Genomic DNA, 16848 nt, shown 5'->3' with positions numbered 1-16848 from the left:
TCCTCACATGTTAGAGTGAGAACAGGCTCACTTATAAGGCACTAATCTCATTATGGGGGCTCTACCCTTATGACCTCAACTAAACTTAATTGCTTCCCAAATGCCCTACCTCCTAATATTATCACCTTGAGGGTTGGGACCTCAACAATGGATTTGGGGGGACACAAGCTTTCAGTCCATGAGAGACCTGAAGAAAAAGACCCATCCGTGGAAAAAGCTGGAGAGAAAGGTAGTTCTTCATGGTGGGGACACGGAGAGCAGAGGCTCTGAGGCAGGAACAAGCTTAGTATGATCAAGGGGCAGACAGAAGACCAATGTAGCTGGTGTGGAGTGAGCGAGGAGGAGAATGGGAGACTGTGCCGTTGTCTTTTGCTGCATAATAAACCATTCCAAAACTTAGTGGCTCAACAGCAGTGTATTATTATTTCCCAGAGTTCTGTGGGTTGACTGGGCTCAGCAAGGCAGTTCTTGTGTTCTTTGATTTTCCATGTTCTTTATAGAATCCCAACTGTACAAAGTTTCAATTCATGTTAAACATCAAATTTCTTGGTGTAAGTATCCTTTAGAATACCCACCACAGATTTGGTGGGAGATTTTTAAAATTTTTTTAATAAAGAAGAAAATTAAATTTACTCCTAATCCACCACCCTGTCAAAAAACACTCTTTGCATTTTGATGTATGTACTTCCATTCTCCAGTGCTTTTTTTAAATGTCTTTTTAATTTTTATTTTTGAGAGAGAGAGAGAGAGGGAGAGAGAGGGAGAGGGAGAGCACGTTGCATGAGCGGGGGAGGGGCAGAGAGAGAGAGGGAGACAGAGAATCCCAAGCAGGCTCCGCGCTGTCAGCACAGAGCTCGAACTCATGAACCAAAGATCATGACCTGAGCCAAAGTTGGATGCTTAACCGACTGAACCCCCCAGGCACCCCTCCAGATACTTTTATACAAATCTACTTACCTATACAGATTAACTTAAAACAAAATTACTGCATATAGTTTGTAGTTGAGTATTGTTTATCATTTCTGAAGAGTAATTAATTTCAGTATTCACTAGGTTAGTAAATATTGCTGGCAGGATTAGTTCTAAACATAAAAATGTGAGATTTCAAAAAATGGTTACCGTGGTGTATATATGTGTATTTGTGCCACTGGAGTGTGTGTGTTATTTATTCATTTACCATTGTAACCACTTTTTTAAGTGTACAATTCAGTAGCATAAGCACAGTGAATTGTGTGACCACCACCACCGTCCATCTCCAGAACTTTCTCATCACCCCAGACAGAACCTCTGTACCCATTAAACACTACTCTCCATTCTTCCACACCTCTGCCCATCCCTCTATTCAATTTTTCTGTCTTTGAATTTGCCTGTTCTAGGTCTCGTATAAGTGGAATTATATGATATTTGTCTTTTCATGCCTGGCTTATATCACTTGGTATAAGGTCTTCAAGTCTTGTCTGTGCTGTAGTATATATAAAAATTTTAGTCCTTTTAAGGCTAAATAGTTCATTGTATGTACAGACCACATTTTGTTTATCCATTCATCTATTGATGGACACTTGGGTTAGCTGGGCATGTCTTGCTTTTTGGTCAGCTTTCAGCTGGGGCTGGAGTCTGAAAGCTCAGCTGGACTGTGCGTCCACAAGGGCTCGCTCATGGCTAGCAAGCCGGTAATGCTGGCTGTCACCTGGGAGCTCGACTGGGGTAGTTGATTGGTGTGAGTACACTTGACCTCTCCATGTGACTTGGAATTGTGACAGCATATCAGCCAGGTTGCTGAGGATGCATCCAAGGGAATGAGTGTTCCAAGAGGTGGGCAGTAGAAGCTGCTGGCCCCCAAAGCCTGGGCCTGGTGACCGGGACAGTGTCACTTCTGCTCCATGCTGTTGGGAGGAGACATAGAGCCCACCCAGTGAAAGGCGATTTGAAGAATTGATCTGCCACACACAAGGAGATTGGAGAAGCGGGCAGGGGTCAGACTGTGCTGGGCTTTGTAGGCCCTGCTGATGCGGTCTGATAAGAAGCCTGAGTGCTTTGTAGGGGTGAGCTGGCGAGTATACATATTTTAAACATTTTCTAAAATAGCGGACACTTGCTCGCTGTAGAAAGTTGTTCTCTGGGCCCGCGGGTATGAGTGTAGGGAGAACGGCATTGGAAAAGGTCAGGCTCTTCCCTGGCTTACTGTATGAGTAGGCAGATTGCTTCCCTTCCCTGGCTAGTGTTCTAACTGTAAAATGAAGGAGGGGAGCAAGATCAGTGGTTTCCATACTGTTCCTCAGAATTCTTAAGAAGTGCCTGTAGTCCCACGAGGCTGGCAGTGCAAAGCCTGCTTGGATGGGCTCTGGTCCCCTCCCCCACTGCCTTTAACCAGTAATTCTCTTGTGTAACAACTGACAGTTTGGATGGCCACAGATCTAAGTGTATCAGGCATAATTTAAGCTACATGTTACAGAAAACCCCAAATAACAACAGATTAACAAGATAGAAATGTATTCTTTCTTTTTTAATGTTTTATTTATTTTTTACTTTTTTAATGTTTATTTTTGAGAGAGAGAGAGAGGGAGAGGGCAAGCAGGGGAGGGCAAAGAGAGGGCAGGGGAACAGAGGATCCAAAGCAAGCTCTGTGCTGACAGCAGAGAGCCCAAGGTGGGACTCAAACTTATGAAGCATGAGATCATGACCTGAGCCGAAGTCGGAAACTGAACCAACTGAGCCACCCAGGCACCCCAGAAATGTATTGTTTTCTTAAGTAAGAGAAGCACTAGGGTATGCAACCCACGGCTGGAAGGCAGCTCCCGTCTCTCTGCCCAGCCGTCCCAGTACTGACTTTTATCCTCAGTGTCCCCTCACAGGGCTGTTGAAGCTCCCAGCCATTACATCCTTGCCCCAGGCAGCTGGAAGGAAAAAAGGGCAGAAGGGGGCCACAGCCTCACCTTTTTAAGGAACCTTTCTAGAAGTCCCAGACAACCCTTCTTGAATCTCATTGGCTAGTTCTTAGACACATGGCCTACACCTAGCTGCAAGAAGGACAGAAATCTTATTTGGGGCTCCCATATGTCCAGCTAAAAATCGGGTTCTAGGAGAAGGGATAAGAGGTATTTCTTCCCCACTAGGTGATTTCTGAGAATCCTTCTAGCTCTGCTGCTTCTGAGCTGAATCCCCTGGTGGAGGTTTAATTCAACAGACATTTATTGCACGTCTGCTGTTGGAAGACTGTGGACCATCATGCTGAACCATTCTCGTGGCATGAAGGTAACCAGTATTTGGAGCTCTTAGGAAATCCTATCACCATCACCACCATCGTCGGTATATTGCGTGAAACCCACTGCAACTTTTTAGAAATTCGACTTTATGTTTTAGAGATTTGGCCACATTGATTGTGTTAGCTTCTCTTGAAATTTTCCATTTTGCACGAATAAACACAACAGCTGTGGTGGGCACGCCCCTTTCTTCACACCCAACGCAAACACCTCCCAGTTCTCCAAGACCAGTCGCCACTCCCAAGCCACAGCTCCTACAGGAGGGCTCCCTGTCCCACTTCTCCTCTGCTGCCTTCTGCACACTGATGTGCTCGACAGCCGTCTTCCCTGCTCTCACGTCAGCCCTTATTCTTCCAGGCTGCAGCCTTCCTGAGAGGCCCTAAAGAGGTGACATGTAATTGGCAGGTCGGAGACTCGAAGGATGAGGAGCCAGCCAGGCAAAGAGCGGGAGAGAAAGATAGTCCTTCAAGATAGGAACATTAAGAGCAAGGCCCTGCCTCGTTCATGTCCCTGCATCCTCTGTACTCAGCATGGTGTTCATCCACTGTCCCACAGATGTAATCTGGGCGCATAAGTGGATGCTGTGCATACAGAAACCCCGGCTTGAGGGAATCTCAGTAGAGTAGGGTGAGGGGTGGCGGGGGGGAGAAGAACCCCAGACGTTTACTGCACCCAGCAACAAGAGCATATGCCTTGTTCAACTGGACAGTGACCAGGCTAAGGGCCTGATCTAGGGCACTCAGGCATATGGAGCTAGTCAACCTTTGTTTCCAAACAAGATCCCTAACGCTCCCTTGCTTTCCAAACAACACTTTCCTGTCTCATTGGGAGTAAATAAACACATCATTCTCGGCCTCTTGGTGCTTTGACTGCTCAGAGCTGATGTCCCAGTGGTGCAACCATGTGCCAGTCCAGTTCTAAGGAGAGGGGAGGGACATTCCAAATCTAGAAATCACGAAGGGTCAACTGCAGGTTCTCTCCAAGAGGGCAGAGTGAGCACAGATCCTGATTTATCCTAGTGTTCTAGCCTCCCTGGGAGACCACAAACTCTGGCTTTCCTTTTAAAATCTTTTGAGGTGACATCTAAAAGGAGTTTGGCTGAGGGCCTGGCAGTAGTAGGTGTTCAGCTCATACTCACTTCTTTTTCCTCTGACCCCTGACAGCCTGGCCTGGTCTTTCTGGTAAGACCCTTGAATTCTTCCCATCCACTCATTCATTCATTCTAAAGGTATTGATTGTACCCCCTGTGTTAGGGGTTGGTGATCAGAAACAAGACCCAGACCTGGCCTTTGAGGGGCTCGTTGATGGCACTGGGGGCTGAGAGAGAGGTGCATAGTTAACACAGGTTCTGGGGACACCTTGGTGGCTCATTCGGTTAAGCATCTGGCTCTTGGTTTTGACTCAGGTCATGATCTCACAGTTTGTGAGTCAAACCCCGCGTCAGGCTCCATGCTGACAACTCCTCATGTGCTTGGGATTCTCTCTCTCCCTCTCTCTTTGCCCCTCTCCAGCTCTCTCTCTCTCTCTCTCTCTCTCTCTCTCAAAATAAATAAACTTAAAAAAAAAAAAAAGGACAAGCCCTACATCAAGGCATCAGCGCAGAGCCCACTTCAGATCCTCTGACCCCCTCTCTTTCTGTCCCTCCCCCACTCACACACACTTGCTCTCTGTCTCTCTCTCTCTCTCTCTCTCTGTCTCTCTTTCCCTCAAAAATAAGTCCCTCAAAAATAAGCAGACTGCCCAGACTCAAATCCCAGCTTCACCAGTTTCTAGCTGTGTGACCATGGGCCTGTTACTTAACCTTTCTGTGCTTCGATTTCCTCATCTGTAAAAAGAATAACGATAGTGCTTACTTCACAGGGCTCTTGTGAGAATCAAATGAGTTCATACATGTAAAACAATTAGAACATTGCCTGTTGCATAATAAGGCTTGATAAATGATTCACATGCACATATGTATAAAATTATTATTATAACAAAGAGCCAGGATGTCAGCAAACACTTGATTGTTGCTTCCTTGGCATAGGCCCTGGACCAGAGTGTGTGGGACTCACGGTGAGCATGACTGCCCAGGCTCCTACCCTCGTGGGCTGACGTGAGAGCAGGGAAGACGGCTGTCGAGCACATCAGCGTGCAGAACGCAGCAGAGCAGTGGGACAGGGAGCCCTCCTGTAGGAGCTGAGGCTTGGGAGTGGTGACTGGTCTTGGAGGGTTGGGAGGTGTTTGCAGAACGAGGTGTTTGGGTTGGGTGTGAAGAAAGGGGCGTGCCCACCACAGCTTTTGTGTTTATTCGTGCAAAATGGAAAATTTCAAGAGAAGCTAACACGATCAACGTGGCCAAATCTCTAAAACATAAAGTCGAATTTCTAAAAAGTTGTGGTGGGTTTCGCGCAATATGACAATAATGATGGCAATAGAATTTCCTAAGAGCTTTCTATATGACGAGTATTGTTCTAAATGCTTTGCTTATATTAATCCATTTAATCTGCTCAAGAGCACTGTGACTTAGGAGCTATTATTAACCCTATTATACAGATAAGGGAACTGATGTACAGAATGGTTAAGTCACTTGCCTAAGTTAGTAGGTGGCATAGTCAACATTAGAACAAGGCTGTCTGGCTCGGCAGCCTGTGCCTTTACGATTACACTGTGTAAAAAGCACACAAAATAATACCTTTTTGTACAAATAGTAAAAGTGTAGTCATGCACAAAACCACAATATCTTCTGGGAAGAGGAAGTAAAGGAGGGAAAGAGATGACAGGATAGACCTTTTATTTTGGTCTTTCTTTTTTAAAAAAACCTGAAACAGAGCAAAGTAGTAACATCTGCTAATTTGGGTGGTGGGTATGTGGGTTGTAAAATTATTCTCTGTATTTTCCTGTATGCTTTGAAATACCTAATTTTTCATTGAGATTTTTATGGAGGTAATTATAGAGTCACACATCGTAAGAAATAATACAAAGACAAGAAACAACAACAAAAAGAAAGACCGCAAAGAGGTCCCAGATCCCGTCCACCCAGTTTCCCCCAAAGCTGGCGTTTTGCAAAACTGTAGTGTAGTGTCACAGCCAGGATGATGACATTGACACAGCCCACCCACTGTATCCGGATTTTCCTAGTTTTACTTGTACTCGCTTCTCTATGTTCATGTTTGTAGGTTTGTGCGTATGTTTAGGTCTATTCAATTTTACACAAATTTTACACATAGGTAGGTTTGTGTGTCTACCATCACAGAACACCTGAACGATTCTAACTTCCCAAGGATTCTCTGTGGTCAGTTTATAACTGCATCCATGTCCCTAAACACGCACGCACGCACGCCCACATGTGCACGCACACCCTAGCCCCTAGCAACCACTAATCTCTTCTCCACTTCTGTTCTCTATTTTGTCATTTCAAAAATGTTATGTAAATGCAGTCACACAGTATGTAAGATTGAGGGCTTGGCTTTTCTAACGCTGCCTAATTGCCTTGAGATCCATCCCAAATTGTTGCCTGTCTCAGTGGTTTGTTCCTTGATATCTCCGGGTCGTATCTCATGGTGGGATATCCCACAGCTTATTTAACCTTTCACTTGTTGGATGTTCGAGTTGTTTCCAGTTTGGGGCTAATAGGAGTAAAGCTGCTGTGAACATTCATGTACTGGTCCGTGTGTGAATATAGGTTTTTGTTTCTTCGGGATAAATGCCCAAGAGTACAATTGCTGGGGGATATGGTAATTCATGTCTGTCTGTCTGTCTGTTTATTTGTTTAATGTTTATTTATTTTTGAGACAGAAACAGAACATGAGTGGGGGAGGGGCAGAGACAGAGGGCGACCCAGAATGCGAAGCAGACTCCAGGCTCCGAGCTGTCAGCACAGAGCCCGACGCAGGGCCCGAACCCACAAACCGTGAGATCATGACCTGAGCCGAAGTCGGACGCTCAACCAACTGAGCCACCCAGGCACCCTGCATGTCTGGTTTTATAAGAAACTGCCAGACTGTTTTCCAGAGTGGCTGTGCCTATTTCATAATTTTAAGAAAAGGTTTTTGGCTGACAGAGGAAAGGCAGTCCAGGTCAAGGCAAGAAACATACAGAGATCTGGAGCCGGAAAGTGCATTCAGGCTTGTGGAACCAGCAGGATGTGTCGTGTTGCTAGGATAGACTCTGGGGTTAGGTGAAGAGGGAAAACAGGTTTGCTCCTCATTCAGTCAACAAACACTTACTGGGCTCTTCCATGTGCCAGACACTGTCCAGCACACGGAAGCACCGCCTTCAGAAGCCTTTGTCTAGCAGAGAAGACAAGGTGAAATAATTACAAGGTCCATAGTTGACAAGGGTGAAGGAGAACCTTCGGGAGGGTGTGACGAGGGCATCTGCAGACATCAGGTGCTTTCCGTGAAGGTAGGGACGTATCTGTCTCGTTCTCCCCCTGGGCCCCAGCACATAGTAGGCAGTCAGCATATATGTGTGAAATGTTGAGCGGATGCTCTCACGCAGTGTACCCACTCCCTGTGAGCATGTCCTGTCCACGGCCCTCTGTAAGCAGCTGTGTGTCCCAGTCCCGCCGTGTGGGTAAAAGGGCAGAGGCGAGGCCCAGACACCCCACCCCGCAGTGAATTACCACACCACAGATTGGAAGCCAGCGTGACATACAAAAGGTTGGAATGCTCTACTGTAAATTTTTAATTGTTAAACAAGCAAAGAGGGTTGTAAATTCCGTGCGACGGGACAGTATTACATATTGTGCCTGTTGTCGCCGCCACGGTTTCTTATCAGCCCGTTGGGGTTTCACAGCCTCTCGTGCTTCTTGCATGTTAGAGGGGCCCCTCCGCAGGGTCTCTGGGGCATGGTGCGACACCATCCTCTTTCCTGTGGGGGTGGCGGCCAGCTCTCTGTGCGTCCTCCATCTGACTTCCCCTCATTCCGTCTCATGTCTAGATTTTCTCCAAAGGAACATCCAGTGCTCGCCCTCCCAGGGGCGCCGGCCCAGTTCCCCGTCCTGGAGGAGCATAGGCCACTCCAAAAGTATATGGTATGGTCGGACGAGATGGTGAAGACGGCAGAGGCCCACATCCACGCCCATCTCATCCGGCCCTACGTGGGCATTCACCTGCGCATTGGCTCTGACTGGGTAATTTCTCCCTTCCTCCCATGGCTGGCTTGACGTGTCCCTGACTAGGGCCCATGCCTGTGGGCGTTGAACACTGAACCCACTGCACCGAGTCTCAGGCAGGGCAAAGAGGTCTCATTCAGCCAAGTCTGTGGTACTGTATTCCATGATCCTGCCATAGGCACATCAGAAATGTGACTCCAGAGTGCTTACTTGCCAACCCTCATTTTGACAATTGCCATTTTTGTCCGTCCTTTGCAGATGGAAAAAGAAACATCAAGGTAGACTCCAAGTCAGGCAGTAAGCCAGAGAGAGACCCGCAGCTCAGGAGTCCTCTGGTCCAGCTCAGCGTTTAGCCAGTAGACTCTGTTGAAAAACAAGCTCTGGAGATTGGGTGGGGCCCCCAAGAAATGAAGATGTCATCCTCCAAATTCGGAGGCTGCTTAAATATGCAGAAACCTCATCAGATTATCTTCTGTGTGGAAATAACAGAGCAACGTAGACAGTCTCCTTAATTTACACCAGAAGATGTATGTGTGTATGTATATTAGAAATGCTCATTGTGGAAGACTTGAAAAATACTGACGAGTATAGAAATTAGATCAAAATTCACTCAGAGTCCATTGAGGAAGTACAGGTGACCCTTGAACAACTTGGGTTTGAACTGCGCAGGGGCACTGAAATGCTGATTTTGTACAGTGCAGTGCTGTACCTGTGTTTTCCTCACGACTTTCTTGGTAACTTTTTCTTGTTTCTAGCTTCCTTTGTTATAATACAGTACGCGGTACGTATAACATACAAAATATGTGTTCATTGACTATTTATGTTATCAGTAAGGCCTTTGGCCCACAATAGCCCATTAGTAGTTATGTTTTGGGGAAGTCAAAAATTATATGCAGGTTTTTGACAAAAATTATAAGCATGGGGTCAGGGATAGTGTCCCTAACCCCTGTGTTGTTCAAGGGTCAACTGTAGTCACACGCGTATGCCCTTGACTCCCTTCCTGCTCTCCTTCCACAAAGAAAAGAAGCCAGGCTCGGAGTATCTTGGCCCAAAATATCTTGTGAATGGTTTCAGCCAAACCTTTAAGAAACAGTTTCTGTCCATATGTGCTTAGAACATAAAAAGATATAAGATGCCATTTTTTATAAAGCTAGCATAGCACTAAAGCAAACTCAGATAAGGTCAATTCAGAAGAGTAGATAGTGCCCATTGTCACAAACACAGATGCCCAAATTCTAAGTAGAATATTAGCAAGTAAACTCCAATAACATATTAAAGAGCATGTAACACAAGTAAACTTCATCCCAGGAATGTAATTCACCGTATTAGCACCCAAAGAGGAAAAATCACATAAGCATCTCAATAGAGGCCAAGAAAGTATTTGATGAAAGTCGACACTCATTCATGATTTAAAAAAAAAAGAAAAGCAAGGAAAAGAAAAACTTCTTAACTAACCGGGAAAGAAGGGACCCACCTTAACTTGATAAAGGCTATCTCTCCGAAACCCACAGCAAACATGTACTTCATGGGAGCTATCAGAAGTGTTCCCACTGAAGTCAGAAATCAGATAAGGCTGCCCATTATCACCACCATGGCTCAGAATTCTACTGGAGTTCCCAGATAATATAGTAGAACTAAGAAAAAAATATTTTGTAAAAAGCCAGTACGCCACTACACGGCAGTAACCGCTGTTACTGTTTTGATGCGTTTCCCTCTTCCCTCGGTGCTTTTTTAAAAAACACAATGCAGCTTCTGCACAGCCTTTCTCCACTTAGTGGCTCCTGCCCCTGGGGTCCCGGGCCGTTTGCAGCCTTTAACCCTGTCCCCCTTCAACACTGCAGAAAAACGCCTGCGCCATGCTGAAGGACGGAACCGCAGGCTCCCACTTCATGGCCTCCCCGCAGTGTGTGGGCTACAGCCGCAGCACGGCGGCCCCTCTCACCGTGACCATGTGCCTCCCTGACCTGAAGGAGATCAGACGGGCCGTGAAGCTCTGGGTGGAAGCACTGAACGCCCGGTCGGTCTACATTGCCACGGATTCTGAGAGTTATGTGCCCGAGATCCAAGAACTCTTCAAAGGGAAGGTGTGTGTGGGCCCGGTGGGGGTGCAGCGGGAAGGGAATCAAAGAAAGCTCCAGGGTGGCCCCACGGCTCCCTCTACGTGCTTTATGTCCTTCTGACACTTAGGCATTACCGCTCTGGTTCCTATCCTTCCTTCAAACCCTGGCCCAAACACCTTGGCCCATTCTCTCCAGTTTCCCCTGCATTCTTGTAGCTAATGTGTCCCTACTGGAGCTGTCACAGTATTTTATCACAGCTGCTCTCGAGGCACTGTCTAGTGTGTGTGAGACTAGAAACACGTCCCACTTCTTCCCAAACGTTGTGGCTTCTTGAAGGCAGGATCAGAAGCTGACTCACCATTCCGTTCCTCAGCTTGTAGAGGCCTTGCCGTCACCATTGTCTAGGTCACTGCTTAACACAGTAGACACTCGGTGACTGTTGAATAAGGGCTTAAAGAGTGGGCCCTTGGGAGAAATCCAGTGTAACAGATTAAGAGCTGGACTCTGGAGCCAGAGAACTTGGGTGCTACTCATTGTGCAGTCTTGCACAAGTTACTTTAGTTCTCTGTACTTCTTTCGTTTTCTGTAAAATGGGACTGAGAGTAGTCCTGTTTCATAGGGTGATTGTGAAGATCAGATATGAAGAAAATAAAACCATTCCAGTGCAAAACAAGTGCTCAATAAAGTTAGCCATCACTGATAGTAGGAGTAGGTGGTTGATGAATAAAGGGAATGCTCTTTTGTACTTCGTAAATGCTTAAGGAAGTGGTGAATAGTAAATATTCAGTGTGTGACTAAAGAGTGGGATGTGCTTGGTGCTCTATCAGTGGAGGGTAGGTAAGAAATATCAATAAAGTGACTGAATTAATACCAAGCATTCAATAAGGTTTTGTGGAATGAATGAAAGCCCTAAACCCTGCACAGACCTTAAAAGGTTTGCTTTCTAACAGTGGGAACCCTTGGCTTTATGTGAGGGGCTCCCTTCTCTCTTTTAGCCCAGACACCAGCAGGAAGCCCTGACTTGAAAAGAAGGTGCCAAGTCAGCGCATCCTGGCCTGCCTCCCTCCCACCCGCTTTTTAGAAGACCATCAGAGCTGGGAGACCTTGGGGCTCCTCCAACTCAGCTCCTGCATGTTATAGCTGAGGAAACCAAAGTCCCAAGAAGGGATAGAATTTACCCAGGAGGTCTCAAAGCTAATGATAGTGGGTATGACACCGAGCGGGTAAGTTTCAGGGCGTGGGTGGAATTATTCGGGGGATTTTGGCCATGATTATACTAGTATTATTTCTCTGCTACCATCCAAATAGCAAGATGATGATTTTTGTTAGATCAGAAATCTCTGTGTGACAGCAAAGCACTTTCAGCCCCAGCTCTGCCCACACCCCCACTTCTGTACTAAGTTGAAGCATTTGGAGAGTCCCTGGGAGTTTTTTCGTGAGTTTTTAGAGTTGATATATTTGTTACACGTTAAGTCTCTTGCCATTTTCTATTTCCTGTTCATGTGCCACTGTTGTCGTCCTTGCCTACTCCTCAACCCCTCTGTCCATGGGGTCAGAGCCCACCCTTGCTCCTCCGTTAGGCTGGGCCACTGCTGAGCTGAGGATGCTGATAAATAAGATGTAGTCTTGCCCTCCAAGACTCCCAGTCTAGACTCAGGAAAAGAGACTCTGCACAGAACTCTAATATATGCTGCAAGAGAGGTCCGGGAGCTTGAGGAGAGGCAGGGGCTCATTCATTCCTGTGTCCAGTCAACAGATATTTATTGAGACAGGCCCCAGCCAGCAGTGACAAGAAGACCACCACAGCCTGGCCCCATCAAGTGCAGGAGGCTGATCTTAATCAGAGTGAAAACTACAAGCTGAGATGTGTGCTCCAAAGTAAAGGAATGTGGTTCTGTGAGAGTATAGAGCAGAGGACCCTGGCCTAGACCAGGGTCTGCAGAGGTGAGACTGGAGCTGCAGAGTGAGGGTCAGGTAAGAAGCAGACAAAAAGATGAATGCCTCAAGTAGAGGGAGAGTGCATGCAAAGGTCCTGAGGCAGGAAGGGCCTGGTGGATAGTGGCTAGAGCTCAAGGGATGATGGGGGAAGGTATGAGAGGTGGAGAGGTGGCTTGGACAGGGCCTTGTAGGCCACATTCAAGATTTTTCATCTTCATCTGAAGAGAAGTAGGGCACCATTTAAGGGTGTTCAACTTGCAGTGGAGGGAGGGACAGAGAAAAAGTTTTTCCAGCTGCTCTGTGGTAAACACACAGAGGCAGTGAGGGGACCCATGAGGAAGTAAGAGATTGTGGTGGCTGGGCCCCTGGAGTGATGGTCCACCAAGGGAAGGGGTCACTTTTGGGGAGTATCTCGGGGACAGATTGAACAAGACTTTGGGGCTCAGAGGCATCCAGGCAGCAGAACAGGATGGGTGGAGCCCTATGTGATCAGATCACAGTTTGATGGGGAGAGCCACACCTGCTGGCCTAGGGCTTCATGAGAATGGTGGAACTCGAGCTGAGCCTTGAACTAGAATAGGAAAAAGACACTCCAGGCAGAGGGAACCACACCAGTGAAGGAACCACACTAGAGGGTGAATGATGCTGTATTTGGAGCTGAGGCTGGCAGTGGGGGAAGGGTGTGCCATGTGGGGGTGTGCTGAGACAGCATCTGGGCAACACTGCCGGCGGAATGCCCGACCCCATGTCTGAATCCTCTGTGCACCTCCTTTTGTGTCTGGCACTTCTGTGCAGGGGAAGAAAGCTGGGGGTATGGCTGCAGGCCTTGGCCAGACTGGCCACCTTTGTCTGCAGCCACCCTGGTGAAAACGTTCTGCCCTCCCTCCTGCAGGTGAAGGTGGTGAGCCTGAAGCCCGAAGTGGCCCAGATCGACCTGTACATCCTTGGCCAAGCTGACCACTTTATTGGCAACTGTGTCTCCTCCTTCACCGCCTTCGTGAAGCGGGAACGGGACCTCCAAGGGAGGCCGTCCTCTTTCTTTGGCATGGACAAGCCCCCTCAGCTGCGGGATGAGTTCTGATCCTGGCTGGAGCATGTCACCAGTCTAAGCTGGTCACACTTGCCAGGCCTGACAGCCAGCAGTGCTCCCAGGACCGATTCCCAAGGATGCAAGCTCTTCCCCCTCGCCAGAGACAGGAAAGCACCAGGGACTTCTGGAGGAGGAGGACTCCATCTCCCGGGGCACAGGGCTTTCAGGCTCCCGAGCCAGAGCGTCTCCAGTCCCTGTGTGCCTCTGCTGTTTCTCCTGGGGATTTCTCACACTGGCAAAGCAGTCTGACCTCCATCTTTTGGTCTGCCCTGCTCTGAGCAGCCTAGGGGGCTGAACTCTTCTCAGTGATTTTTTTATATAAAGAGAGACAGAGGTTCTTATAGTTTTGATATGAGGTCATGACTACCCTAGAACTCTCCCTCATTTTTAAAAATCAGTGAAGTTCATTACCGTAGGTATCTAAAGTGACCTTGAATGAGGATGAGGCCAGGGGTGGAGCGGTTGTATTGACCCCTTTTCCAGCTGACCCCCAAAGTAGCCCTTAGACTGGGCCAGAGCCAACCCCACTGCCTGGCCAGAGCCATCATCTACCCCTCTTCCGAGCCCATTTCCATGCTCATTGGGGCATGAGCACTTGTCTCATTATAAACACTATGCAAGTAGAAGTTAGGAATCATGATGCTGTGCACTGCTCTGCTGCAGACACGGAGTGCTGCCCCCACAGCACGTTCCAAGTAAGGAGCACCTGCCATCAAACGAGACCATCATGCTATTGCTCTCAGAGTCTCCTGGTGCTTGGTGACCTGCCACAAACCTGGCTCCATCGAGATCTTGGAGCGTATCACCAGGGACCAGCAGTGGATGGCCTGGCGGCATCCTTCTGAAGGCTGCCCTCTCCTCCTTCATCTGTGTCCTAAGGGGCCTGGTTGTAGAATTTTGCCATTAAGTTGCTATCCAAAACCTGTCCCCGCAGCCTCCTGCCTGTGGCTGGAGCTCTGAGGCCATATTCTCACAAGGGAGCATTTGCTAAGCCTCTGACCAGGTAGGAGATACCCCTGACCCAGAAGCCATCAGATTCCCAATTTGCCCTTTCCTGTCCGATAAAATCTCTGCCAACCCCATGAGGCTTAAAGTATTACATTCTGCGTTTTTTTGTTGTTGTTGTTATTGTTGTTTGTGGGGTTTTTTTGTTGTTTCTTGTTTTTTGGGGTTTTTTTTTGACTTTCAGATGCTACAGTTGTGATAATCCATGACTCCTAAGATTCTGTGATGTTTTGGCCTTGTGGTTCTAAAATTCATGTCTAACACCTGCTGGTGTCTTCCCTGCCATGTGTCTTCCCTTGGCCTTCAATCCTGGGAAGGTGGACGAGAGTCTAATGAGAGCCAAGCCCAGAGCTCCGTGCAGGGCTTCTCCCTTAAGTTACCTTTGGGAAGAAACATTGTCTTTGTCAAGGCCAGAGGTTGCAGAGCAATAAGGATTTCAAACACCAAAGGTGGCCTTTGCTGCTTGGAGCTGCTGCCCGACTTGAAGCAGAGAAACTAGAGAAAGGGCTTGGGAAATGTGAGATGTTCTAAATCCTGGGTGGACCCTGAGAGATGGCTTGTCTGTTCAGACTTGTTCACAAGCTTCACTCACGGGTGCAGGGGCCTGTGCACGCCTGCCTCTGTGGGGTCGCTGGGGAGGGGCGGCTCACTTCTGGTTTTGTGTGCTGAATTTGTTCGCTGTTCACAGCCTCACACTAGGCACACGCTTTAGAGTCTGGGGCTCTGATGGGCCATCCAGATCACTTTGATTAACGTTGGCAGTGGTAACAACTCGTGTTTCTGGCGAGAAGATGCCAGCGTTGTAGTCAGATTCAGTTGTGTTCCACAGGCAGGCACTCTATTCCTCTTTGACCCAGTTGCCTCACCTATAAAAATGGTGATAAAAACCGACGGGGTTGTTGAAAGCCTCAAATCAGATAAAGCATGTATAAGAGGACGTTGTAAACTAGAAAGAACCAAAGGCGCATATATGGCTGCTGATTAATTTGATGGCCTGTTGTCGCACACCTACTCTGTGCCAACACTGTGCTTGTCAAGTGCTTTATGGGAATTTAGCCCCCACTCCAGCCCTGGGCGTAGGAACTGTTAATATCCTTCTCTTGCTGCACAGGGAAAAACTAACACTTGAAAAAATTCTCATAATTTTCTCGAGGCCACATAGCTGGTGGTGTTAAGCCAGGATCTGACCTCCCAAAGCAATTACCATTAGCCCCACACCCCCCCCCCTTACTGCCGCCAGTTCACAGGATGTACTTTATGCAGTGGGGGGGGGGGGGGGAGCGGGGTTCAGATGGGAGAATGATCAGCCACTTTAGTTCCCACTGGGCTCCTGCTATGGGTCTGTTACTGCCAGGAGGTTTTGGGGAAGGAGAAATCACCCAAAAACAAAGCCCACACGAGGCTTGTAGTTATTTCGGTATTTATTCCCACATTCTTTCATTCGAGTCACCAACTATGTGCCAGGCTGTGTGTTAGGTACTAGAGATTCAGCAGAGAATCAGACATAAAGTCTGTTCTGAAGGGATTTGCATTGTAGTAAGTACACGACCCAATGAAGACATGTCCTGGGGGAGGTACTGACCAACTGCAATGAAGAAAAATAAAGGGTCTGGGGTGTTCGCAGTGCTGTTCTGGATGAGGAGTTCAGGTAAAGCCTCTCCCAAGAGCTGCCAGAAAGAAGGAAGGGGCCACTCATTCAGATATCTGGAGGCAGCACATTCCAGGCAAAGGAAACAGCAGGTGCAAAGGTCCTGAAGCTGGAATGACTGAGTGAAGAGTGGCAAGGAGCTTGCATGTTTGGAATGGCAGGACTGAGGCAGGGAACAGAGCAGTAGATCAGAGCAGGCAAGATCCTATGTCCTGGAAGCCAGTGGTAAAGTCCAAACTTTTATTTGGAGAGATGGGGAGCTTTTGCAGGGTTCTGAACAGAGAAGGATCAAGATCTGCTTATAGTTTGAGGGACCCTTCTAGCTGCATGTGGAATAAAGGTGGGAGGGTGGAAGCATGGAGACCAATGCAGGGCTGGTGCTGGGATACAAGCCAGGTGGTGGGGCTCAGGCAAGGACCATTGCATTGAAGGTGATGGGAAGTGGGCAGATACTGGATATATGAATTATTTTTAAATTTCAAGCTTTTTTATTTTTTTAAGGTTTTATTTTTAAGTCATCTCTACCCCCAATGCGGGGCTCAAACTTAGAGCCCTGAGATCAAGAGTCACACACTCTACTGACTGAGCCAGCCAGGTGCCCCATTAAATTTCAATCTTTTTTAAAGATAGGAGTCTTTGTATATTTTAATAATGCAATGTATACAATTTCATATGTTGTTTTTCACTTAATAGTATATCACATTGTCCATGTTGGTACACATCCTGAATAAACGTTTTTAATGACAAGA

At 47.5% G+C, this 16848-nt stretch overlaps 1 protein-coding gene across 2 annotated transcripts in view; it reads left to right on the top strand.

Moving 5' to 3' along the window:
* The window catches only part of POFUT1 (protein O-fucosyltransferase 1), a 26868-nt gene extending 10020 nt beyond the window's left edge, over positions 1–16848 (top strand). The window contains exons 5-8 of one of the 2 annotated variants that reach the window (XR_003423979.2): positions 8184–8376; positions 10200–10442; positions 11414–11641; positions 13249–13378. Coding sequence is in view for 1 of the 2 variants with exons in the window: in XM_015071903.3 (XP_014927389.3) it covers positions 8184–8376; positions 10200–10442; positions 13249–13437 (625 nt within the window). In the remaining variant the exon portion in view is untranslated. Of the gene's footprint in view, positions 1–8183; positions 8377–10199; positions 10443–11413; positions 11642–13248 lie in introns of both variants that reach the window. The other variant, XM_015071903.3, reaches the window with a different exon arrangement.

The sequence above is a fragment of the Acinonyx jubatus genome, chromosome A3, assembly GCF_027475565.1.
Source record: "Acinonyx jubatus isolate Ajub_Pintada_27869175 chromosome A3, VMU_Ajub_asm_v1.0, whole genome shotgun sequence".
In the NCBI taxonomy this organism is placed as follows: Eukaryota; Metazoa; Chordata; class Mammalia; order Carnivora; family Felidae; genus Acinonyx; species Acinonyx jubatus.
The sequence above is the reverse complement of the archived record's forward strand: the minus strand, read 5'-3'. Positions and strand labels throughout refer to the sequence as shown.